This window comes from Peromyscus eremicus, chromosome 3 (assembly GCF_949786415.1).
Source record: "Peromyscus eremicus chromosome 3, PerEre_H2_v1, whole genome shotgun sequence".
Lineage (NCBI taxonomy): Eukaryota > Metazoa > Chordata > Mammalia > Rodentia > Cricetidae > Peromyscus > Peromyscus eremicus.
In genome coordinates this window covers 582250-608315 of record NC_081418.1, presented here as the reverse complement: position 1 = coordinate 608315, position 26066 = coordinate 582250, and the positions used below count along the sequence as shown (strand labels likewise).

General features: G+C 39.9%; 2 protein-coding genes across 13 annotated transcripts in view; one reads left to right on the top strand and one right to left on the bottom strand.

The window, feature by feature from the left end:
- The window catches only part of Kmt2e (lysine methyltransferase 2E (inactive)), a 76589-nt gene extending 63672 nt beyond the window's left edge, over positions 1–12917 (top strand). Inside the window, exons 16-27 of the mRNA XM_059257208.1 lie at positions 1018–1182; positions 1984–2286; positions 4963–5217; positions 5385–5532; positions 5950–6200; positions 6522–6578; positions 6702–7265; positions 8235–8521; positions 9230–9318; positions 9421–9546; positions 9686–9771; positions 10610–12917. Coding sequence (XP_059113191.1) covers positions 1018–1182; positions 1984–2286; positions 4963–5217; positions 5385–5532; positions 5950–6200; positions 6522–6578; positions 6702–7265; positions 8235–8521; positions 9230–9318; positions 9421–9546; positions 9686–9771; positions 10610–12139 — 3861 coding nt within the window. The 3' untranslated portion in view covers positions 12140–12917. The remainder of the gene's footprint in view (positions 1–1017; positions 1183–1983; positions 2287–4962; positions 5218–5384; positions 5533–5949; positions 6201–6521; positions 6579–6701; positions 7266–8234; positions 8522–9229; positions 9319–9420; positions 9547–9685; positions 9772–10609) is intronic.
- Positions 12918–15539: 2622 nt separating this feature from the next.
- Positions 15540–26066, bottom strand: part of Srpk2 (SRSF protein kinase 2) — a 218734-nt gene continuing 208207 nt past the window's right edge. For 7 of the 12 annotated variants that reach the window (XM_059257199.1, XM_059257196.1, XM_059257198.1 and 4 more), the window contains 2 exons: positions 25651–25743; positions 15540–17132 (listed from right to left, as the gene is read on the bottom strand). In XM_059257199.1, the coding sequence (XP_059113182.1) occupies positions 16948–17132; positions 25651–25743 (278 nt within the window). In that variant the 3' untranslated portion in view covers positions 15540–16947. The remainder of the gene's footprint in view (positions 17133–25650; positions 25744–26066) is intronic. The other 5 variants (XM_059257202.1, XM_059257201.1, XM_059257203.1 and 2 more) reach the window with 1 other exon arrangement.

Sequence of the window (26066 nt, the reverse complement as noted above, 5' to 3'; positions counted from 1 at the left end):
CTGAATTTGTTTACTTAAAAAACAGGAAAGAGTAAGCAACAGTTACTAGTGTTTAAATCTCTGCCAGTCATTGCTGGAACTAAAGCTGAAACTCCAATGTTTCGAAGTCTGTGGCAGCCAGATCTTGAGTTTCTGATCTCTCTTTCTTTCTTCCCCACATCGTTGACAAGGAAGGAGGATCTGAGCCTCAGGACCTGGTTCTTTGATTTGGAGAACTGGACAGTTGATGGACCTGCTTCCTGGTTCTGGTTGAGAGCTGAAGCATTGCCAGGCCCTCTGCTCAGGCCCTGGGCCTGGCTCTTAGTGTTCTCTACCCAAGAGAACTCTTGCTGTTCCCTCAGCCCTGTCTTGAAGTGTCAGTGTAAGAAAGGATGAGCAGAAGGTAGAGGAATGCCTTAAAAGAACTGTAATGGAGGTCACGAGGGCAAAAGTAGAAATGAGAGTTAACATTTATGAATGCCTGCCATTTTCCAAGTATTGTTTCAAAGCCTCATGTTTTCCATTTGAACTCAGTAACAATCCAATTAAGTGTTAAGTGTTCTATGCTCTTTTACAGCCTCAGAAATGTCAAAATTAATTTGCTAGGGTGATAGAGCTATTTACTAAAACTTAATGGTACAGCCATGGCTTGAACCTAAGACTTTGCCACAATATAACAAAAATACATTGACTCTTTAAGTGCATTTGAGTTTTTCTTTTTCAACATATTGTTTCCTTAGGGATTTTCAGGTTTTTTTTAAAGGCAGACCTCTCTATTAAATTTTTGGTTTTTTGGTTTGGAAAAACAAGGAAATTTTTTTGTTTGCTGTATCGTTGTACTTCTGTGGCATATGCTCTAAAATGGCTAAGGTGAAGTTTGGGATTTATACACATGCTGAATGGCTGTAAATTGTTCCCCCCCATCCTTCTTATGCTAACAGTATCACAACAGTTTTTAAAATCTGTTATGAACATCTGACATTTACAACTTTCGCTATGGAATAATGATATTATTTACTTCAAATTTAAATTCCATAGACAAGAGAAGAAAGGAAAATGGAAGCAATTTTGCAAGCTTTTGCCAGACTTGAAAAGAGAGAGAAAAGACGAGAACAAGCTTTGGAAAGGATCAGCACAGCCAAAACAGAAGTCAAGCCTGAATGTAAAGAGTCACAGATTATCACTGATGCTGAAGTTATCCAGGTATTATTACTTAGGTTTATCTTTATTTTCAGAGTTAAGTGCCTTAAATTTCTACACAGTATAGTCCCATCTACAAAAATTATGTCTGTGTGCTTGCATACTACTGTGTACATGTGGAGGTCAGAGGGCAACTCTGAGTCAGTTCTGTCTCCTCGATCATGTGGATTCTGGGGTTCAAATGCTGGTCTTTCGGCTTATGTGCAAGTGCTTTACCTGCTGAACCATCTAACCAGCCCATGAATTTTTAGTAATACCTTTTAAATAATGCCTTTTAAAGTATTTTCAAACCCTACTGGAAATTTAGACTTATATTTGCCTTGCATTGCAGTAAGAAAGTGTTGAATTATTTTGGTTTGTTATCAGAAGTTGGCTAATCCACTAAGGCTGTTACATGCCTGCCAGCTTTAACTTGGTCCCCAGCACCTATGTGGTGAGAGGAGAGAGAACCAACTCCCACAGGCTGTCCTATCAAATGCACACACACACACACACACACACACACACACTAAATAAATACATTTTCATTTTTTTTATTTTTTTGGTTTTGTGACACCGGGTTTCTCTGTGCAGTCCTGGGTGTCCTGGAGTTCATTCTGTAGATCAGCCTGGCCTCCAACTCAGAAATCCACCTACCTCTGCCACTGAGTTGGGATTAAAGGTGTGTCCCACCTCCACCCAGCTTAAAATACATAAATTTTTAAAGAAAGTTCTGGAAAGCTAGTTTTTAAAGTAGACAATGCCGTATTTCAACATAAACGTATCTATAAGCATTAGAAGTCCCACTATTGTATTTTGAACTAGGAACAAGTAAAAGAAGAAGCTGCCGTCAAGCCAACCCCTGCCAAAGTGAATAGAACAAAGCAAAGAAAAAGCTTTTCTCGCACTCACATCGGACAGCAGCGTCGGAGACACAGAACCGTCAGCATGTGTTCAGACATACAGCCATCTTCTCCTGACATTGAAGTTACGTCACAACAGAATGACATTGAAAACACTGTACTTGCTGTAGAGCCAGAAACCGAAACTGCAGTAGCAGAAATAATTACTGAAGCGGAAATTACAGCACTTAATAAATGTCCCACAAAGTACCCCAAAACAAAGAAGGTATGAGTCCTAATGAAAGTAAGAGCCATTTGCAACAAGTCTCTTAACTGAAATTAAACTGTCTTAAAAATTCAATTTACATTATTTTTACACTTGCAGATATTTGATTAAGAATGAGAAGTACCAAACTGTCAAGAGCATTAATACTTTGTATTATGAAGATTAAATATAAAGACCTTTAGTATTGCAATTCATGATTTCTCTAAATAAGCTTGTCTACTGAAACTGGTTTAACATACTCCTCTCTCCCATGCCTACGGATCTAACAAATCTAACTCAGAGCCTTGTGAATGGCAGGCAAGCACTCTACCCCAGAGCCACACTCTTCTTCATTGTACATTTTATAATCTATTTATGTAGGTAGTTCATAAGAATATGAAGAAACTATCCAGGCGGTGGTGGCACACACCTTTAGTCCCAGCACTTGGGAGGCAGAGGCAGGAGGATCTCTGTGAGTTCGAGGCCAGCCTGGGCTACAGAGTTAGTTCCAGGAAAGGCACCAAAGCTACACAGAGAAAACCTGTCTGGGGGAAAAAAAAAAAGAATATGAAGAAACTTATGATTTCAATAGAATGCACTACAAATGTGGACTGAAAAGTTTATGTGTGTGTGTGTGTGTGTGTGTGTGTGTGTGTGTGTGTGTGCGTGCGCGCGCGTGCTAGAGTGCACATGTGGGGATCAGGAAATAAAGTGCATTCTCTCTGTCTGATCTGTGGGCCCCAGGCTTGGCAGCACAGCACCCTTAAACACAATGAGCCAGATGAGGAAGATCAGTTTTACATCAGATCATTAAAGAGATCGTTAGAAAATTGTCACAGTTAATGAAACAATTTATGGGAAACCGCTCACTGAATTTCATCCTAACAGTCTAACTAACGTTAGGGGCTGCTGTTTTTCTCTAAAAGACAACACACAGGGACAGGTGACTTAGGCCATACCCTTATTTTGGAACTTTTTATTTTTGTCTTTTTCTTACCTAATTTCTTAACAGTTCATAGGCAGGCTGTTAAACAATAAAAAGTATGCTTAATGAATTCTGGTATGAGTTCAAGATTATACGCCAATGGCAGACTCTAATTTCCTTACCAGAGTCAGAGGTTTTGTTGGAGACATCACTAATGTGTTTCATTTAAAGCTTGTGTGCCACATAACTTAAACAAGCAAGTGGATACTTGCCTTCAGTAGTAAGCATATTTTTTACCCACATATGGAAGGAGAAAAAAAAATTGAAGTTTTTCTTTTTGAAATGAAAAATAGTTGTTTTTAAACTATTTTCTTAATTATAAATACCACATTTATATGCATTAAATATAAAATATATTTGTTAAAAGCAAATTGTTGGCAGTGCTGTGTGTTTATGTACAGCACATTTTATCATTCTGTTTAATAATAATACCATAGAATAGCATTGTCCTACAAAGGTACAAACAAGAAATTATACATATAGGAAAAGGAAGAGGGAAAGGATACAGAATACTTTGGAAGATAGGATATGTGTCTGTATGTATATGAAGATGCAATACTTGTCTAGAACTTACATTTAAGCTATGAAATTAAAACCTCCAACAGTAAAAAAATAACGTTCCTAAGCAACTGTTTTTTTTTTTAAAACAGTGCGGCATCTTCAAGACCAGGTATATTCAGGTAGCCATTTTATGAGGGCTGGGGTGTGGCTCCATGGAACAGCACTTGCCTAGCATGTAGAAGGCTAGAAGGCCCTGGGTACAATCCTAAGCATTTCCAAAAGAACAACAACAAAAACTGAATAATATACATGGAGGAATGGTAAAATTTCAAAAGCGTAGCATCTTTAAGTGGTATTTCAAACCTCCAAAGACCCAAGGATTGTCAATGCGGACATGCTTCTTTTATCCATGTTCTAACCTCATCTCCAGGCAACCATAATGAATACTTGGTCTAGAAAAGCACTGCTTAAAAAGCAGACTTTCCTAACAACTCAACAGTCTCATGTAGAATATAAAGCAATAGGCCTGCATTGTTTTTGGCACTCACTGGTATCTCCTAGATTTTGCTATATCAAAAAAAACAAAAAACAAAAAGAAAAGTAAAAGGCCCCTACTGCTGGCTGGCCAGGTACTTAGTACATGTAGCCCAGGCTGGCCTCAAACTTGTGTCAGTCCTCCTGACTTAGCTTGGGATAGGCAGTGCACCACCGTGACCTGCCAAAAATTAGTGTCTTGTTGTAACATAAACTTTCTACATGTATCTATGTATTTTATCCCTATATTATATTCCTTAGGATAATAAAAAATAACAATGAAAATACTGATAGTGGGGTTTCTTTGTCACCACATAATATGAATAATTTTTGTTAAAGATTATTACTAATTATGCGTGTGTGTGTCTGTCTGTGGGTATATGCACATGAGTGCAGGTACCCATGTAGGCTAGAGTGTCAGATCCCCCTGGAGCTGGAGTTACAGGCGGTTGTGAGCCACCTGACATGGGTGCTGGGAACCGAACTTGGGTCCTCTCTGAAAGAGCATTATATGCTCTTAACCGCTGAGCCATCTCTCCAGCCCCATAACATAAATCATCTAAATTACCCATCTTATCGTCCTAGACGATGTGCCAATATCTAATTTGATATTAGAATATTCTGTAGTGGAATCTGTGCACTTACTATATAGTGATCCAAATGTTTCTGTTCTCTAGCACTTGGTCAATGAATGGTTAAGTGAGAAGAATGAGAAGACAGGAAAACCTTCAGACAGCCTTTCAGAAAGGCCTCTGCGCATAACTACAGATCCAGAGGTGTTAGCTACACAGCTCAATTCTTTGCCAGGTCTCACTTACAGCCCCCATGTATACTCTACTCCTAAGCATTATATTAGATTTACATCACCATTCCTTTCGGAAAAAAAGAGAAGAAAAGAAACTACTGAAAACATTTCTGGCTCATGCAAAAAGGTAAACTTTTCTTTGGATATAAAAATCTAGGAGAAGCCAAATGCAAATTTCAGTCCTTACTAGAGCTCCTCACAATGAAATGCTTTTGTGATTGGCTTTGCATTTATAGGCTATATAAATAGCTGCAAACTGATCCTTATTCATTTATTTTTTCTTGTTTTATTCAGCGATGGTTGAAACAAGCCCTAGAAGAAGAAAACTCAACCATTTTACATAGATACCATTCACCTTGTCAGGAAGGATCCAGAAGTCCCACAGTTAATGGTGAAAACAAAAGCCCACTTCTGATAAATGACAGCTGTTCCCTCCTCCCAGGTAGTGTGTGCTCAGTGCTGTGTCAGTGTGAGGAGTTGTCGCGGGCAGGATAACCGCTGCTGTGTCTCTCTGGTCAGCTGACTTTTTGCATGTGGACATACATAAAACTGTAGTTAGAAATACTGTTTAAGTTGGGGTTTAGTGTGGGGCTTGGTGCTTTCAATGGAGTTAAAAGGATTCGTAAGACATGAGTTACAGTAACATGAGTACTTAATAACACTTTTTGAGACTTCTAGGCTTATAAGCTTCAGGCAAGATAATTGCTAATGCTGAAACTTTTGGAGGCTTAAGGAAGATGATTTCATGTTAGTTCCATTTTTTTAAAAAACACTAATTTGGGGGATAAAGTTATCTTAATTACTGCTAATTATATTATAGCAGCAGTATGATTTCTTATAATTATTATTTCACCAACAGATTTAACTACACCACTAAAAAAAAGAAGACTTTATCAACTGCTAGATTCTGCTTACTCAGAAAGCTCCACCCCCACTCCTTCACCATATGCTACACCAACTCACACAGACATCACTCCTATGGACCCGGCCTTTGCCACTCCTCCACGGATCAGATCAGATGATGAAACTTACAGGAATGGTTATAAACCCATATATTCACCAGTGACCCCAGTAACTCCTGGCACACCAGGAAACACTATGCACTTTGAGGTGAGACATTTCAATGGGGGGGAAAAAGACATGTCCATTCCTGGGAATGAGTGTTTCTGAAACTTTTTTGGCAAACCCTGTCCCTGCTTTGTTAACTAGTGTGGTGAGAAACTTAGAGAAAGTTGGGAACCTATATTTACACAAATGTAAACATTTTTATCTGTGCCACATGAGCATTTTTTTAATAATGTGTTTATCAAATTTACCTAAAGCAAGTATCTTCAACAAGGTTTAAATCTGAAATCTATGTATGCATCATGTCTACAAAATATAGAGGTTGTTGTATTTTAATTTCTAATTTTGCTCATTACTTTTATATAGAATATTTCTTCCCCAGAAAGTTCTCCAGAAATAAAGAGACGCACTTACAGTCAAGAGGTAAGGAATTATCAAAAGACATTCATTTGCTGATTTTCTCTTAATATTATTTTGCTTAAATTACTCTTAGATAGTAAATTGTCCCTAAATGGCATTGTGTGATTCCCCTCCTCCTACCAACAGGGATATGACCGATCTTCAACCATGCTAACGTTAGGGCCTTTTAGAAATTCCAATTTAACTGAACTGGGCCTTCAAGAAATAAAGACTATTGGTTATACCAGCCCTAGGAGTAGGACTGAAATCAACAGGCCTTGCCCAGGGGAAAAAGAATCTGTGTCAGACCTTCAACTGGGACTCGATGCAGTCGAGCCAGCTGCCTTACAAAAAACCATGGAAATACCAGCCCATGACAGGCCTGAGCCCAACAGCCAACTGGACTCGACCCACTCTGGACGAGGTACAATGTATTCTTCCTGGGTAAAGAGCCCTGACAGGACAGGAGTTAACTTCTCAGTCAACTCCAATCTGAGGGACTTGACACCCTCACATCAGTTGGAGATTGGAGGAGGCTTCCGAATAAGTGAGTCAAAGTGCCTGATACAGGATGACACTAGAGGCATGTTTATGGAAACAGCTGTCTTTTGTACTTCTGAAGATGGGCTTGTCTCTGGTTTCGGACGGACTGTTAATGACAATTTGATCGACGGGAGTTGCACACCCCAGAATCCACCACAAAAGAAAAAGGTTATAATTTAACAATTTATAGTCTTTTCAATGGGTTTTACTCGGTGCTCTTAGGGTAGTTACAGCATGTGTTATGTGAGGCATTTGTAACTTGGTTATGTAAGTTAAGGTGTTTTATGTACATTTTTAAGCTTTTTGTAAATAATTTGATGTTCCTAAGAAAGTAAAAATTATAGTGATATGAAACTTCTAAGAAGAAATGTAGTTTGAGATAAAAGCCTGAAGGTGATTTTTTTTTCATGAAACAAATAACCTTTAAAAATAAATACCTCCACCAAAACAATAGGCAGATAATACTTGTTCTTATTTCTCTTATTTTACATTGAGCAGGCAGCCTTGGAGAGAAGAAATGCCTCTTCACCATCTCATAATACTTACAGTATTTAGGCCATGGATGTAAGAGTATTTTGGAAAGTATGATACTGTTTGATAAGATTCTATCTTAATACGGAAGTTCCTAATTTTGAGACAGAATGCCTTATTTTGCAAGAATGGGAGAAACACACTTATTTGTTAAGTAACTGATGTATAAGTCAAAGCATTTTAGTGATATGTGCTTTTAATTTTTGTAACAGAGTCCAGTTGGCAACTTTGTGGGAAGCAATGTAGTATAGTGGAAAGAGCACGGGCTTTCAAATAAGACCTAGGTTCGAATCCCGGCTCCAACACTCACCAGCTGTGTGACCTGGAGTGAGTGAGTTACTCAATTTCCTCATCTGTAAAATGGGGATGATATACCTATTTCTTAGGGTTGTTGTGAGGATTAAATGAGATAATGCATATAAATCATCTAAATACAATGCCTGGCATATAGTAGGCATTTAATAATTGTTAATTATTTATGGAAAATTCAATTATTTTTACATAATTTTCCTAATATAAATGCTGCAGTATCTTTTTTTAAGAATAAATTGATTCTGATACACAAAACAAGAATAAAAGATTTACTTTTTTTTTTTCTTGTTTAAGGTTTCTCTATTAGAATACCGTAAGAGACAACGAGAAGCTAGGAAAAGTGGTTCTAAGGCAGAAAACTTTGCTTTGATTAGTGTATCACCTCACACAAGTGGGAACCTGAGCAACAGTGGCGATGGATGTGTCCATGGCAGTGAAAACGGGGAGCAGGTAGAAAACCCGTCGATCTTGCCTTTACCACCACCAACTGCCACTTACAATGCCTCTTGTGAAGAGGGCAGCAGTAATTGTCCTGTTAAAGAAGCCAATGCCAGTGAGAAGAAAGACCCAGAAGTTCAGTGGTAAGCCCCTTCCAAAATGTGCCATTGTGCAAGAAGGAAGAAAAAAAAGAAGGTTAAAAGAATCAGTCTTCCTGTCGGCTGTTTGGGGAGGGTAGACACAGACAGTGGTTGGTGGTCGTGACCTGGAAAGATGGTTGCTGGGAAGGTCTAATTTTTTTTTTTATCTTAGCCATGTAAATATTCCTTCCTATAGAACTTGTCATCCCAGTCAGCATCCTATACAGTTTCTTTACATCCCTTACCAGTTACCTTGGATGAAGAAGCAGTTCTAATGTTTCTTCAGTAAGACAGAAGCAGCTTCACTGAAGATAGGTCTCAGCAAAGAGCAAAAGACCACATTCACTCTGTTCTTTACTCACCTTCCCAACTATAAACTTACAATTTTGACACGAGCATTTTGTTGGGAGTATTTTTGCTCCCTTTAGTAACCTGACATGACCTTATAACTGTTAACAAAATACTTCCAACATATTTTACCAAGAAATTGTCAACCACAAATGTTAGTCTGATTTCGAGTAAACAGGAATAAAAGTCTCAGTTTGGAGTGTGGTTGGAAATAAGACAAGATATTTTCAAAGCTTAATACCAAGGTGTTGTCCCAGTATAGCAAAATCCTTCATCTGAAGGCCATTTCACCCATCAAGAGACAGAAAGTGAAGTCTAGGCGGCGGCAGCTTCTCTGACAAGAGGCTGTGTTTTATTTTAAAGGACTGCATCCACTTCAGTGGAGCAAGTGAGAGAAAGGAGTTATCAGCGAGCATTACTGCTTAGTGACCACCGCAGAGATAAAGACAGTGGTGAGTGGGCTTGCATCTTCTCTACTAAGTGGAACTGGCTATTTGTCCCCTGTTCCTGTGAGCACTAATGTTCTCTCTGGGTCTGCTCTGCTTCACCTCTAGGGGGAGAATCACCATGTGTCTCATGTTCACCGAGTCATGTTCAGTCTTCACCTTCATCTCATTCAAATCACATTCCCCAGGTGCACGCTAAGAGCCTAGTCCCTTCCTTGAGTGAACTTATAGCAGGTCAGTAAGCAGATGACCTATCATGGCTATTATTTTAAAGTACTTTATAGTCAGAAGAAAGCTGTATACAGTGAGCACTGTCTGTCTGCAAGAGGCAGTATTTGTCCTGTAATCTTATATTTACTGTACTCCTTTACAGAGCCTGATCCTGAAAATCCAGAACCCACAACCACGAGTGAATGTCCATCCCCTGACACTTCTCAGAGCCCCTCAAAAATGAGCAAGGTAATAACATTGACCTTTGAAGTCTGGCCACTCACAAATCTGATGGTAACATCCATCAGACTTTTCTCCTGCTATACCAAGTATTAGTTTGTAATTTCTGTACTCTTCCTATTCACTCATTCAACTATGAGAAACAGCTCTGGCTCAACATTGCAGTTTTCTAAGTCCTTCTCAATAGGTGACATTTTCCCTGGAGTGTTCACTCCTATTTTCATGGGGAACACTTTTATGACCAGCCATTCAGCACTCCATAAGCAAAAGCTCAGGTGACATTCAAAGGAATGCCCTCCACCCTGCTTGGGAAGAGCAGCTATGTATTCCACTGTAAACTAAAGGGGAGGGATCTAAGCGCCTTGGACTTTGAATTAAAAGATTGTAGGCATTTAAGCCGTCTTACAATGGGGTTATCCTTATAAAGTGAAAAAAGTATTAAAAGTCTAAATGGTAAGTTTTATGAACAACTTTTATCTTTAGTTGGGTAAAGAAATTATCGAGTTTATGACGTTAAAACTTGCTAAGTTTTAAGGTTATCAAAGTCCTTTTAAAATAACGTTGAAAGACAGCTCTCTGAAGAAAAGGCAAATTAAAGACCATTGGTTTATCTTCTTCAAAAGCGAAGGAATTCATTTTAAGCTAACTCACTCTAAGAACTCACACAGTGTACTCAAAAAAGCTCACCTTTCAACATCATGGGCCTCTAGACTTGTGCTTACTTTATCCCTGCCCTTTCTTAAAAGTATTAAATGACACTGAACATCAGTAAGAGTAAACTTCAAAGTATTTACTTTTAAAATTTACATAAACAAAAAATTTATGTGATTTGTTTTTTTCTTCATAGCCTGGTTCACCTGGACCGATAAATCCTCCTCAGTCACATGGGAAAATACTCACAAAGCCAGATTCCCACTGGGAGGCAACAGCCATTGTATCAGAAGCGGAGAACAGTGCTCACCTAAAAACAGAGCTCCAGCAGAAACAGCTGTCAAACATCACCCCAGCACTTTCAAAGAACCATCCTCCTCAGGCCCAGGTTCGCAATGCAAATGAGCAACTTCCTCAAAAGCTGCCTTCTGCACCAACAAAGTTGCACTGTCCTCCATCACCTCACACAGAAAACCCTCCCAAGTCCTCCACGTCTCACACAACTGTGCAGCATGGTTACCTCTCACCAAAGCCTCCTTCACAGCAGTTAGGATCTCCCTTCAGGCCTCACCATTCACAGTCACCTCAAGTTGGAACTCCTCAGCGAGAGACTCAGAGAAATTTTTATCCAGCAGCACAAAACCTTCAAGCCAATACTCAGCAGGCAACTTCTGGAGCATTATTTACACAGACACCCTCAGGACAATCTTCAGCAACATACAGTCAGTTTAACCAACAAAGTCTCAACAGCACGGTACCACCCCCTCCACCCCCTCCGCCTCCTTCATCATACTATCAAAACCAGCAGCCCTCTGCAAACTTTCAGAATTATAATCAGCTAAAAGGTAGTCTTTCCCAACAAACTGTGTTTACATCTGGACCAAATCAAGCACTTCCTGGCACCGCAAGCCAGCAATCAGTTCCAGGACACCACCTTACTCCAGGGCATTTTCTGCCATCTCAGAACCCTACCATTCACCATCAAACTGCTGCTGCTGTGGTCCCACCCCCACCTCCACCACCACCTGCTCCAGGACCACACCTCATACAACAGCCAAACTCGCATCAGCAGCATTCTGTAGCACATGTAGTTGGGCCAGTTCATGCTGTCACTCCTGGGTCACACATTCACTCTCAAACTACTGGACACCATTTACCACCACCCCCTCCACCTCCTGGTCCTGCCCCACATCACCACCCACCACCCCATCCTTCCACAGGACTGCAAAGTCTACAAGCACAACACCAGCATGTGGTAAACTCAGCACCACCACCACCACCACCACCACCACCACCACCTCCTCCTCCTCCAGCCAGTGTTCTGGTTTCTGGGCATCATTCAACATCAGGTCAAGCCTTACACCACCCACCTCATCAAGGACCTCCACTTTTTCCTGCAAGTGCTCATCCAGCTGTACCACCGTATCCCTCACAAGCCACACATCATACCACTTTGGGACCGGGACCCCAACACCAGCCTTCTGGAACAGGGCCACACTGTCCATTACCAGTTGCAGGTCCTCATCATCAGCCCCAAGGACCTAACAGTATTCCAACACCTACTGCTTCAGGGTTCTGTCCTCATCCTCATCCTGGCTCTGTGGCCCTGCCACATGGGGTGCAAGGACCTCAGCAGGCATCTCCAGTGCCTGGACAGATTCCAATTCACAGAGCACAGGTGCCACCAACATTTCAAAACAATTACCACGGTTCAGGGTGGCATTAAAATGGACTCTAATAACATTTTTTAAAATGTTCTGTAAGATAAACTGTATATTTCATATGTACCTATTAAGGTACTTTTTAAAGCTTGTACATGAAACTTTGTATAAAAACAAAAAACAAACAAAAAAAACAAAAAACAACACCAGTGCTCTTTCATTGTATTTTTCCCATTTTTGCTTTTAAAATTCCTTAAGAAATGTGCTCTTAAGCCAGTCATAGGCATCTTTATTTTGTAAGTGAACATTCCAGCTGTTTTTCTGGCTGTAGATCTGATACTACATGACCTTTAAATTTTATTGTTGCAGTTAAATTCATTTAGTGAATCTTTTCTATATTATTTTATACATATGCATTAAGTAAGGAAAGCACTATCAGGATTTTCATTTTTTATGGTCAGCAGTTCTGTGAGTGCATCTTAGGTCTGAAAATGCAATACAGGTTTTTATAATTTGGTGTGGACATGGCTCATTTTGTTTTATCAATTTTTTGCAAGCAAAATGTAATTTAATGTATAGATAATTTCTAGTGACTCCTGACAGACTGTAAATACTGCATTTCTTTGCGTATATAATTGCTTCCAGCCCTTTTCATTTGGTATATAGCATTGTACATATGGCAAGTCTTTTGCAAAAGTGTGATCTCTGTGAAAGTAGTACAGTACATGACCTTTCCTTTTTATTTCAAATATGCTGTCACATTGAAGCACTGGTTGGGCATTTTAATTCATGTTAATAAATCACAATTATGTCAGTTTAACTAAATTGTTCCATACAACTTCTGAGATTGAGGTCTGCTTAATGATTTTACAAAGGTTAACCATTTTCAAATATAATTTGTAAACCTTCCATTTTCTTTAGTAACTACTACCTCAGCTACATGGCAGGCTACCAGCAGTGAGTGTGAGTGGTTCTCATGGTCCTTCCTGATACTGCCTTTTCTTTATGAGGCATGAGTCACAGGAAATTAAACAGCCAAGCTGTGTTGACTACTTAATAATAATCTAACATAATACAGAATTATAAAATTAATCCATATTATTAATACATTACACACTAAGCAGTTACGCAGTCTACCAGTTTGAAAAGGAGTAATTAACCCTAAAACACAGATTTAATTTGCACACTTTAGAAATATCACTGTAATGCCCTACTAATAAAACTGTTATGGAAATTTAATGTTTAATATCCAGCTGTAGGGCTTTTTAAAGTTGTACAAAATAGATTTCTTTAAACAGAACAAAGGGGAAAGGCATTCTGAAATATTTCGAATAAAATAAAGGGGGCCTCTGAATATTTTACTACTGAAAGAAAAATATACCAGTTGTGGTTTTTTTCTTTTTTGAATTTCCAGTTTTTGCTGTCTACCTCCTAGGAGTATGAAATCTACCAGCAGCAATGACCCTAGTTATCAACATCCAACATGGAATAATTTGGGGATAATACATAAATTTTGTGCATCAGGAAAAACAGTAAACTTTTAAAATGACTGAGTGAGATCTTGTAGTGACTTAAATCATTTTATCATTTAATTTCCATTTGATTATGAGAATACAGCTTCTTTAGAGTTATATCCTAATTGTCTCCCAAGTTTTTGAAGAACATCAGTCACCTTTTCTTTTCTTTTTGGTTTTTCTCTGAAACAGTTGTGGCTGTCCTGGACCTTACTCTGTAGACCAGGCTGGCCTTGAACTCACAGAGATCGGCCTGCCTTTGCCCCCTGAGTGCTGGGCTTAAAAGCGTGCACCACCACCTGGCTTAACTTTGTCATCTTTGTCCAAGTTCTCTTTAGGATGTTCACTAAAACAGTCTGAAAAATGAAGAGGTTCACATTGTCCCTCCTGACAATTTCAGACAGACCAAAGCTAACTAGCATGTAAACGCCAATAATATTCATGTCCTTAAAAATCACTACCCCCTTATTGAGCATCTTTAAATCCACACACTTTAAAAATAGTACATTATATTAATTCAGAATGAAAGCTCTGTTATCTGAAGGATATTAGCCAAATACAACTTTTGATATTTAAGTGTGTGGAGGGATAGAGGGGTAGCATGCCTAGGTAGGCAGATCTCTAGGAGCTCAAGGCCAGCCAGGGCTAAAAGAACAAAAGAAGAAGAAAGAAAATAATCTGAGCATCTTTTCTATTCCAGTGAAAGTTCTCTTTATTACGTGGCCTGTCAGTACGTTCTGCATGGTGCAGTGAGTATTGAAAAGCAAGCAGGTCTCTCCTAAGGCACTTCACTGGAGGTCTCAATACCCACTCTCTGTAGAGTTCTGCCAGTTTCCAGATTAACTACTTCTGAATATGTGACCTACTGCTTATAATTTTCCATGTAGATTTCACAAGGTCTTGGAACTAAAAATACTGAGTTGGTTATAGTGTTCCGAATAACCAGTGGTTCACCTTTAAGCTCGTATTTATTCCTTTTTTCTTTTGTGTGTGTGTGTGTGTTTTTGTTTTTTGAGACAGGGGTTCTCTGTGTAGCTTTGCGCCTTTTCTGGAACTCGCTTTGTAGACCAGGCTGGCCTCGAACTCACAGAGATCGGCCTGCCTCTGCCTCCCAAGTGCTGGGATTAAAGGCATGCCCCCCCCCCCCCCCCCGCCTTTTCTTAGGTTTTTGTACAGGATCTCACTATGTAGCTTTACGTAGACCAAGCCGGCCTTGAACTCAGAAATCTACCTATCTCTGCCTCCCTGGAATTAGAGGCCTGCACCACGACACCCAACCTTTATGTTTTTATCAGCATGCTACCAAGAATCTGATATAACCATGTGGTACCCAATCAAAAATGTGTATTCTTTCTAGAACTTGTATGTCAACTAGTTAGAGTATTAATAGGAGAACCACCTTAAAATATTCTAGCTTGCTTTTCCAACATGAGCTAAAACTACATTAGACAAATTTCATTCAAATAGTAAAAATTCTTTCAGACATAGGGAAGACATGAATATATACTCTGTGGTTCTTATGTTTCTATGATGACTAACAACACTATACAGCCACCATCTGTCATAGGATCTACATGGCAACCCACAGCCCCATTAGAAAAAGTCAGCATGCATAGTTCATAACAGAGTGGAACCTTGTACCTCACAACAGTGTGGAATATAATAATGTGTCTTGTCCACTCAAAGTGAAAGAAGGGATAGGAGGGGGGAAAAACGTTGCATTTATGATGAAACGCTGATTTTAAAAAAGGGGATCATCCACATTGAAAACAATGAGTCTCATTCTTAAAATCCATCTTGCCCTAAAAACCACAAGTGATCTCCTGGTAGTAAGCCTTTATGTATGTCCTATGATTTCATCTGTACTTCCTTTAGGTTTGGTGACATGCTACTGAGAGCAAATGTATGTTGATTCTGTCACTTCAAATACAGGGCAATGACCAAGGCAATGTCTGGAAAAAAAAACCCCGAAACACTTTAATTTTTAAGACAAGTGCAAGCACCCCAAACAAAGGATTATTGTTACAACACTTGTTAGCTTTTCACAATCTAATTATTGCAAAGGCATATGGATAAATGTTAATGAACAAAGTCAAGAAAAACGAGGCACCTTAATGAATAAAAATTTTTAAAAAAAGGACATTCAATCCACTGACTTCTAAGAGGCTAAATGTACCTCTCTATGTTACATTCTAAAATTGTATTGCCTACTAATGGTTTGTATCCTGGATTCTACAATTAATTTTAAGGAAATGCATAAACTAAACTGTATGCAGCCTGCATAGGGAAAATTATTTTCTCATTCATGGAAAGACAATGAAAAGGCAAGTAAAACTGCTGTAGCGAGTAAAGCTGCTTATGGAATGAACATGATCACTGTTACCTTTAAGCTGTGAGGAGTGTTCTGTCCACTGTGCTGCAAACTATAAGCCACACCTTGTGTTTTAGACAAACACGATCATGCTTTTCCAAAAATATATTATTATTTTCATTCCACACACTGAACATATTTCTCTTGTCCAATTTAATTACGTATTTAACTTATGCTGATAGGTATTGGGCCATCACATTTTAAGGGGGAATGACTTATTCTTTAAAAGTAGTTTTAAAAATATGCAAAATACAAATGAAATAGAGAATAGCGTCAATTTTTGAATGACAAGCAAGTTTTTCTTCCTTTAAAGTGCGACAGAGCCTTTAAAGCCTTCCTTTAAACTGGCACCTAATCCAGAGCCACTTGGACTGTTATGGAATGAAAAGTTTGTGCAACTTCTTGAAGCAGTGGAAATCTGCAACATGCAATGTATGCTAAAAAGCACTCAGGACTGGGTAGCTTTTCTGAATGTGAATCCTTGTCCCCTATTTATGCAAATTAACAGCTACATATACTATAATACAGGAATAATTTCCCTTTGCCAGAAGAAGAAACTATATTTCCTTGCTCTTCCTTGGTTCCATCTGATAATTTCTTAAGATTGTAAATTATATAATACTCAGCTAAAATATGTCTTCATAAATAGTTACAAAACCTGCCAAAACACAAAGGGGAAAGTATTTTTCGTTCAAAAAAAAAAATGACATTTGAATGTCACACAACACAAGAAACTATGCTTAGAGACATGTTATTGTTTCCAGAAGAAAATGGCCAGTAAACTACTTAGCTGAAGACAGAGACTACCCTTCTCCAGGATCACGCTGCACAGGAAGCAAAGTGTCAAACAACAGTACCTCAAAGCAAAACAAAGGTCTGAGGGTGGAGCCAGCTCACTTGTGATCCTGTTAAAGAATGAGAGCCACTGTTTAGGTCCAATGTACTGGGAAACATTTGCTAGCTCAGAATGCTATATTTGTAGAATCTGCTAAGAATTCAACCAAGGATGTCGAAGGCATTCGCCCGCTGAGGCTCGTTTTTCTGGAACCATCTCTAACATTGGGATCAGGAAATCCGTAAACTGTGCAGCGTCTTCATGGGGCCAGCCATACTTTTCCACAAGTACATCAAAGAGGCTCCAGGGCTTCAGCTTGGTGATGTGCCGCAGTTCTCCTGTAGAGAAAGAAGCACACAATCACAAAAGCTCATATTTGCACATCCCTGAACTTAATTGATCCAGACAGGCTTTTTTTCAGTGAAGCAGGCAATCTAACTCTCAAAAGTATGAAAACAACAAAGGAAGCTAGCTTTCTACCCTAAGCAAATCTCATGGAAGAACTAATGATTTTGTCCAAGCAAGCTAGGTGGATATGAACAGATTAAGAGTTTGTACAGATCAGTTCTGAGCTTCTTGAGGTGCAAAAAGCATACAGAATATTTGCGTTCCTACCACTTGAAAGACACTCCTACTTCAGTCTGGGTATTGTTGTAATTTGTAAGCTTGCTTAGCAAGATCTGTATGGTGCTTACCATTTGAAGGCCTTGTGCTACTGAATTTTACCATGCAAAGAAAAGAAGTCTGTGCCCCTAGAACAATGTTAATGTGTTTTTCTCTGGCGGTCCAGATATCCTTTTGAACTGTGCTGTCCATTATGGCAGCCACGGGGCTACACGGTCTAGCAGGAACATATACATAGCTAGTGTGACTAAGGAAAATAGTAACTCTAATTTGTCTAAATTTAAATAAACAGCTACAAGCAGGTAGTGGTGACCCAAAATAAATGCTGTTCATCTCTACACATGGTTGTAAAATATATGACCTCAAGGACAATTCCTTTTAAAACATGAGGTTAAAAATTTTCAAATGTGTCACCTGTATTATAAAAGTGTCACTACCCCCCAAAGCTAGGAAGCTCTGACACAACAAAAACACTAATAGTAAGTAGCCTGTGGGCTAGAAAGGCCTGCATTGGTACATTGCCAGGTGAGTGGAGTCCAGCATTGAAGCCCTGGCACCACATGGGTATCTCTTCTTTCACATGCTATAGTACAATGGTTTCTCACCCTACCTAATGAGATCATTATTATAGTTCCTCATGTTGTACTGATCCCCAACTGTACAAGTATTTCATTGCTACTTCCAAACTGTAATTTTGTTATTGTTATGAACCATAATGTAAATTATCTGATATGCATCACATGTCTGACATGCAACCCCAAGGTTGAGAACCACTGCTGTAGTAGAACCTATAAAGTGCACTGCCTCCTCCCTGCCCCAGCTTTTAAACCCTAACAAAAAGAAGATAGCATTCCTTACAAATGCAAAAAAAAAAAAAAAAAAAAAAAAAAAAAATCAATCACAGCAATCCCACTCCTCACCCTCACCCATGCCCTCTCCTTTCTATACTCTCTTCAGTGGCCACTCTTAGCTGTCTACAGAATTGCCACCATGCTATACACAGGATTCCAAAAAGAAACGTTTGGGTGAGGTAACAAACAAGCTTCGACTGCTAGGAACAAAGTTAAGTGCTGCTTTGATACTGGAGATCAGATCTCTAGGTTTTAATAAAGAAACAGACACACAATTTTAGTAGTGAAAAAGGAAGGGCTTCGGATAAAAACAGTTTGTAAATGGCTCAATGGGTAAACGGGCTTGGCACTCAATGGTGCAAGCCTGATAACCTGAGTTTGATCACTGGAGCTCGTGTAAAGGTAGAAGAGAAATGACTCCACACATGCACTGTGTCACATGACACCCCCCCACATCATACATAAAATAATTAAAATTTAGAACTAAATCTGAGCTCTAGGGACATAGTGAAAGATTAATCCTGGTGTCCTCCCCCAATAAGATCAGGGTTAGGAACCAAAGCATATACACTTGATTTAGTAAGAATCATATGGTGTGATGCTATACAATAAAAGTCTAAAGCTATCAGATAGTGACAGGGTTGACTTAAAAATACCAATGAACACGGAAAGGAGCACACACCTCCCAGGTACATTTTCAGTAGCTTAATCACAGTTAGAAGGAGAACAGCCGTCACTCCCCAACACTTAGGACTGACTGAAGTTCACACAGGACACTGAGGCGCATTCTCTGGTAAAAGAAAAAACTTTCTTGACATTTAATTATTCTATCTTGGCATAAGTAAGTTTGCAAATAAATGCAAATGCTGGCCATTACTGTCTGCCAGAATAAAAGAACTCACTGAGGATACCTACCAGCTTTTTAAGCTAAGGTCCTTCAATGGACACCAAACTTAGTACATTCATCTCTCTGTACATATAGAAACTAGTTCCAGGACTGCACCCTCACCAACAATCCAAGGATATTCAAATCTCCTAAATAAAACAGTACAGCATTTGTATATAACCTACACATACACTACATACTACATAACTCCACACACTACGTTGCCATATATTTTCTTTTTTTTGAGACTGAGTTCTCACTATGGAGCCCAGACTAACCTGGAACTGGCAATCTTCTTGCCTTCATCTCCTCAATGATGAGATTACAGGTCTGCACCCCACATAGGAAACTCACCTCTACACAACTCTGAACACAATGCAAGAGCCATAGAAATAGTTATATTCTACTAATTGGGGACAGAGACAAAGAAAACAGTATAAACATTTTTTTTATAAATGTATTTCTGCTCTTTTGTTGACTGAATTATTGGATATGGAACAAGAGAAACTAAAAGACGCACTGTGTCACCATCTGTGAAAAAAGTACAGAGTAGGGATAGAAGGATCTGCGAGTTGTACATCCCTAGTCCAAAATCTGAAATTTTGAGCACCATCATGATAAAGAAGGAAAATTACACACTGCATCTCATTCAATTTACATGTCCATGAAATAAAAATGAGTTTCAAGCTTACTTGTGTCCTATCATCAAGGTAGTTCATCATGTCTATGTAAATATTCCAAAATCTGAGGGACCCAGGAATCCACAACACTCAGTCCCAAGCCTTTTGGACAAGGGACATTGTGCTTGTATGATGGAAATTACTTCAAATTTACAGTAATTTCACTGCTTTGGTCATAACTTTTTTCAAACCTCAACTTTGAACTGAGTACCAAAACACTCCCTTAAAACCTACAAACAGAGAGAGAGAAACTCAGCAATCAGTTAAGAGCACATGTTGTTCTTGCATAGGATCCAGGTTCAGTTCTCAGTATCAACATGGTGGTTTACAACCATCTGCAACTCCAATTCCAGGGGACCTGATGCCTTCTTCTGACCTCTGCAGGCACCAGGCATGTTTATGGTGCACATAAATACATGCAAAAAAAAAAAAAAAACCCACTCACATAGAGAAAACAAATCTTGACAACAAAACAACAACAAATAAAACCACCTACAATCATCTGCACAGCCTGTAGTGAATGTTGTTTTCTGCTGCCAGGGAATGGCATCATCCACACGTATACCCATCTTCTACCTCGGTGGCCTTTGTCCTTCTATTGCCAGGCAAGACTGTGTGAGCCAGAGGAGGGTGCTAGAGTTGTCACACGAGAACTGCTCTAGGGTTTTTGTTTGTTTTCTTTCTGTTCTTAGTTATTTCTGAGTCAATCTCACACTGAAAGCTTCAAGGGATGATGATGTCCATCCTTCCCAGAGTTACTCAAGTTCCTAAGCCATTGTGATATCCACACTCTGTACAGAAGTAAAATTGAAATGATCTGAGAATCTTTTGAGTCTTTCAAAACTTGAAACCTAGAAAGTTGAGCAGAACAGCGCCAACATGAATCCTGTCAGTGCCAGCAGACAGAAGCCTACACCAAGGCTCTGCTCCTCACAGTTCTCACACGTCAGCTACTTTTCAGGTAGCCCTGGAGGTTATGTTTGAAACATCCTCAAGTTTCAACTCAAATATTGTATGGAATATGAAGTAGATTAAGATCACACTTTGAGTGTGAGGCCAGCCTGAGTTGTGCACAGGAAAACCTTGTGGTGGTGTATTTCTTTTTTTTTTTTTGGTTTTTTTTTTTTTTTTTTTTTTGGTTTTTTGAGACAGAGTTTCTCTGTGTAGCTTTGCGCCTTTTCCTGGATCTTGCTCTGTAGACCAGGCTGGCCTCGAACTCACAAAGATCCACCTGCCTCTGCCTCCCGAGTGCTGGGATTAAAGGCGTGCACCACCACCGCCCGGCTGGTGTATTTCTTTTAAAACTCACCTCTGTCACTATCTGACCTCAGAACTCAAGAGCCTTAGGATGCTGGTCCTGACATCAAGATGTGTGTTGTTACATGGAAACTTCTTCATTGTACTTCTGACATACTCAATTGAATTTCATTAAGTCTTTAAATTTTTTTAATTAACATTTGTTTTTCTGTATATGAGCGTTTTGCTTGCATGTACATCTATGCACCACGTGTGTGCCTGGAGCCCATGGAAGCCGAAAAGGAGTGTTGAATCCTCTGGAACTTGAATTACAGATAGTTGTGAGCCATCATGTGGGTGCTGCGAATTCAACCCAAGTCCTCTGCAAGAGCACCCAGTGATCTTACCTGTTGAGCCATCTTTCTAGCCCCTTTATTTCATCTGTATCATTTGTAAGTATCTGTTTTGTTATGTGTGTGGGAATGTGTGCCATGCAGGAGTAGGTACAGCAGTAGGTATTCTCCTTCACTTGAGTCCTGGGATCAAACTCAGGCCGTCTGGCTTGGGGGCAGGTTTTACCTGGTGAGCAATTCTGTAGGCCCTGAATTTAATGAAGTCTTAACACCTAAGTTGGATATACATCTGTGCACACAGTCACAGTCAGATATATCCCAATGTACTTGATGCCCCACGTGGGAACAAGTTTAGGTAACTATCCCCATCGATGAATTAATTTTTGACACAATAAATTCACTAAAATAATCCCTACAGATGGTAAAAAGAACACAGCCCAGTGAGGGCAATTGATTTACTCACCAACCCCCAGAGGGTTGCCACTCACTTCTTAGGGAACAGTACAAGGTACAAAATCCACAGTGGTACTGATTTCTACTGGAACACATCTTACTTTCCTCTTTTCTTCATTTTGAGACAAGATCTCACTATGTAGTCCAGATTGGCCTTCAATTTGAAGTGAGTCTCCAACCTCACTCCTATATGCCACATGTAGCACATTCTGATTTCTTAATGGTCTCAAGTGAGTAATGTTCACATCCAAGAAAATAACCAGCAAATTAACCTTAATTGGGTAACAGCAGTAACCACATTGCTTGCCCCAAAATCCAATTCAGTTTTTAACTTCTGGCCAAGGAATGATTCAAACTAGTACTGGTTGTGATATACAGACTTAGAAACAAGAAAGAGACCAGTCAGCTGCACTTGATACTTGATTTTAACACATGAGCCTGCTCTCCTCCTACACCAGTGGTAGGGTAGAAACCTTATTCAGAACAAAGAGCAGAAAAAGATTCCTAGTAAATGATTCATGACTGTAACCGCGGCAAACATGGCTCAAAGTAGAATGACAATTTTATATTTTGCTTTTGTCTTTATCAATTGTGGCATGTTAAAAAATTGAATTGATAGAAATTGCACATTGAGCATGGTGGTATATGCCTTTCATCGCAACCCTTGGGAAACACGGAGGTGGAACTTCATTGAGTTTCAGGCTAGCCTGGTCTACAAAGCCTATTATTTCAAAAACAAAACACATTTCCTTATTCTCACAGACACACTCTCTTGACAAGTCTTCACTCCTCCTATTATTACTGTACATCTGTCAAAGTCCAAACCTCTTCTAATTACTGCAGCAATTACAATCAACCAACCACCAGAAAAGAGGCTGTAAACCCAAACTCCTGGTCATCTTAAAAGATTCCTGGCCTCATCGGTCTCTCTTATATCCAAAAGAAAGGAAAAAGCATTCTAGTCACTGCAGTAACACCAAATCAAAATGGTTTTGGTCTCCCATAAAGAGAATGTTATGTATACAGCATGGTGGTACAAGCCTGTAATCCCAGCATCTGGGAGACTGAGGCTGGAGGATCAAGAGTTAAAAGCCAGGGACTACAGATATGTTGTAGTGATTACGAGCACTTGTTGCTCTTGCAAAGGACTCAGGTTTGATTTCTAGCACGTATATGGCAGCTTACAACCATCTATAACTCCAATCCCAGAAATCTGATGCTCTCTTCTGACTTCCCTGTACACCCAGCACACATGTAATATACACACACACACATGCAAGCAAAACACTGCATAAAATACACACAAAATAAATAAATTTTAAAAAGATAACAGTGAAACTTTGTTTTTAAAATCTGAGACAGGCTGGGTAGTGGTGGCACATGCCTTTAATCCCAGCACTCGGGATACAGAAGCAGATGATCTCTGTAAATTTGAGGCCCAGCCTGGTCTACAGAGCAGGTCCCAGGACAGCCAGGGCTACACATCAAAACCCTGTCTCAAAAAACAAACAAACAAAACAACAACAACAAAATCTGAAACAGACAGACACAGAGGATGGGAGTGCAAATCACTTTCAAACAAGCGGCTCAAAAAGAATTCAAGCGCTTAAGTCATAAAGCACAAGTGCTAAAGATGGTTATAGACATACCCACACCCACAGATACCCTGTGAGCAAGGGTGCTGAGAAAAAAGCCCATGTGAAATGTGCCCATAGTCAATGAAGGGCCACAGGACAAGTACATCTCCTCGAAACCATTCATCTAAGGAAGCACCTCAGTGCAGCAGGCATCATTTACCAACTGTCCTTTAAGGAGGACTCTTCCAAACAAGTAAGAAGATGTGCCATTGCTGCTGTCAGTTCTGGAATGACATTCAACAGATAGAGAATTAATGGCTACAGCTCCAGGCCAGCTGCCAAACCTAAGGAGCCTAAGAGCACAGTTGGGTGTGCTGACACATGCCTATGGTTCCAGCACTTGGAAGGCTGAGTCTAGAGATCAGGAGATCAAGACTCTTTCTTAAAAAAAAAAAAAGGGGGGGGGGAGGGTTGCTGGAGAGATGATTAAGCAGTTGAAGAGCACTGGCTGCTCTTCCAAAGTTCAGTTCTCAATACCCACATGGCAGCTCAAAACCATCTGTAACTCTAGTCCCAGGGTATCCGATGCTTCTGTGGGTACCATGTACACATGTGGTGCACAGACTGTAGGTAAAACACTAATACACACAAAATAACTGAATAAATCAGAAAGAGGAGCCAGAGAGCTCGCTGGCTCAGCAGGTAAAACGGCTTGCCACAAAGCCTTTGACATGAATTTTGTCTCCAGGAATCACATTAATAAAAGAAGAAAAGAAACCAAAGTGTCTTCTGACATCCACATGCACACTACGTCACCTATGACCTCCCCAATAAGTAAATAAATAAATGTACTTTAAAAAGAAAGATGAGGAGTGGGAGAAAGGGAGTTAAAATGAAACAACTTGGACTAGACTTTCCATGTCCTACTCAAGCTGAGTGTGTGTGTGTATACACATGTTCATAGGGGTGCATATATATATATGTACATGTGAGTGGCGGGGCCAGAGACAAGCCAGGGTGTTGCTCCTCAGGAGCTGTTAACTTCTTTCGAGTCCAGTCTCTCTCCTTGGGGCCTGAAGCTTGACATTGTTAGGCCAGCTGTCTAGAGCCCCAGCTCCAGGGTGCTGTGTTCTTGGCACCTGGATTACAAGCGCACACAAAAACACCTGGCTTTTCTATGTAAGTACTGGGATTAAGCTCAGCTCCTCAAGCTTGTATGGCAAACACTTTAGCTTTCTTCCCAGTCCTCAAGCAAACTTTCTTTAAAGGAGGATATAAATAAAACTGAACCCAAGCTGGTAAAAAACACCACCACCAAATAGGCTCAAAAGACAATAGCACCTAAGAAGGATTTCTGTAGTCATCAGACAAGATCTCATGTAGCCCATGCTAACCTCTATGTTCTATGTAGCTGAGGATGACCCAGAATTCCTCCCACCTTCCTACCTCCACCTCCTAAGTGTTATGATTCCCAGCTTTTTCTGAGGATTCATTTTTTTAGGGTGAAGGGAGAGACACTTGGGGCTTTGAGGTATTTTTAAGCATTGATACTGCCTGGCGACTACAAATGACAAATAATGGTTAGAGTCACGGCCGAGGGATGGTCAGTGAGAATGACATGATTAAAACCAATCATTGTTTGCCTAACACAATAGCACAGAAAATGGTATCTGGTTATGTCCGTAGGATTTCACAGGCCTACACAATGCCAAATACCTCAGACATATCCAAGAAAATGTCCATAGCTATCTATGAAGCCCATCTCTAGGCTGTCTTTGTTAACAATAAAACAGAAAGAGAATCTGTTTATTTACAATCTAGGCTGGCCTTGGATTCCTGATTCTCCAACCTCAGCCTCCGGAGTACTGAGATAACTGATATAAGCCATCATGCCCAGCTCAATCTCGCTCTTTTCCAAAACTCACTGAAGTCCTTTCTACAAATATTTGAATACATAGTGTGTGGAGTGGAGTCAATAGGTAGAGGTTTGAGAAAGGATTGTTAGAAGCCTCCTTTCTTACAAAACTCTCACTCCACAGATAGCAGATGGTTCCAGATTATTTCGTGAGTACCTTCTTCAGCAGAACTCCCCAGTTGCACAGTCTTGATCTTTTTCCACTGCTCAAACATGAATGCACAATTTCTCCTTTTGGGAGAAGATTATGCTGAAAATTAGTGTTGCATAAATACCGTTACCTTTTCTGGTGAAAAACTCCTTGGAATATTTCCCCAACATAGCGTATTTTCGAGGGACTTTCCCCAGCAGTTCAATGATCAATGCTATGTGATCTGCATTGGGAAACATTGCCAGCAAAACAGAAACACACGACAGTTTAATCAGTACACTGCATGCAGACACTATCACTGCCCGCACAGACAGAAACGGAGCGCGACCTGAATGACCAAAACCAGCCTTTGTCCAGCTGATTCAGAACTCAAAGCTATAGTGCACCCAGCTGTCCCAAGCACCAACAAGGGGCCAGTGTACAGGGTGACCACAGCACAGGCCAGACTCAGTCTTCGCCAGCATTTACACCAGCACAGGCATTCTGCTCAGCTGCTTTTGGAATTTAGAAGAAATGCTTTGGTCGCCATTAATGCTGCTCCTGCAG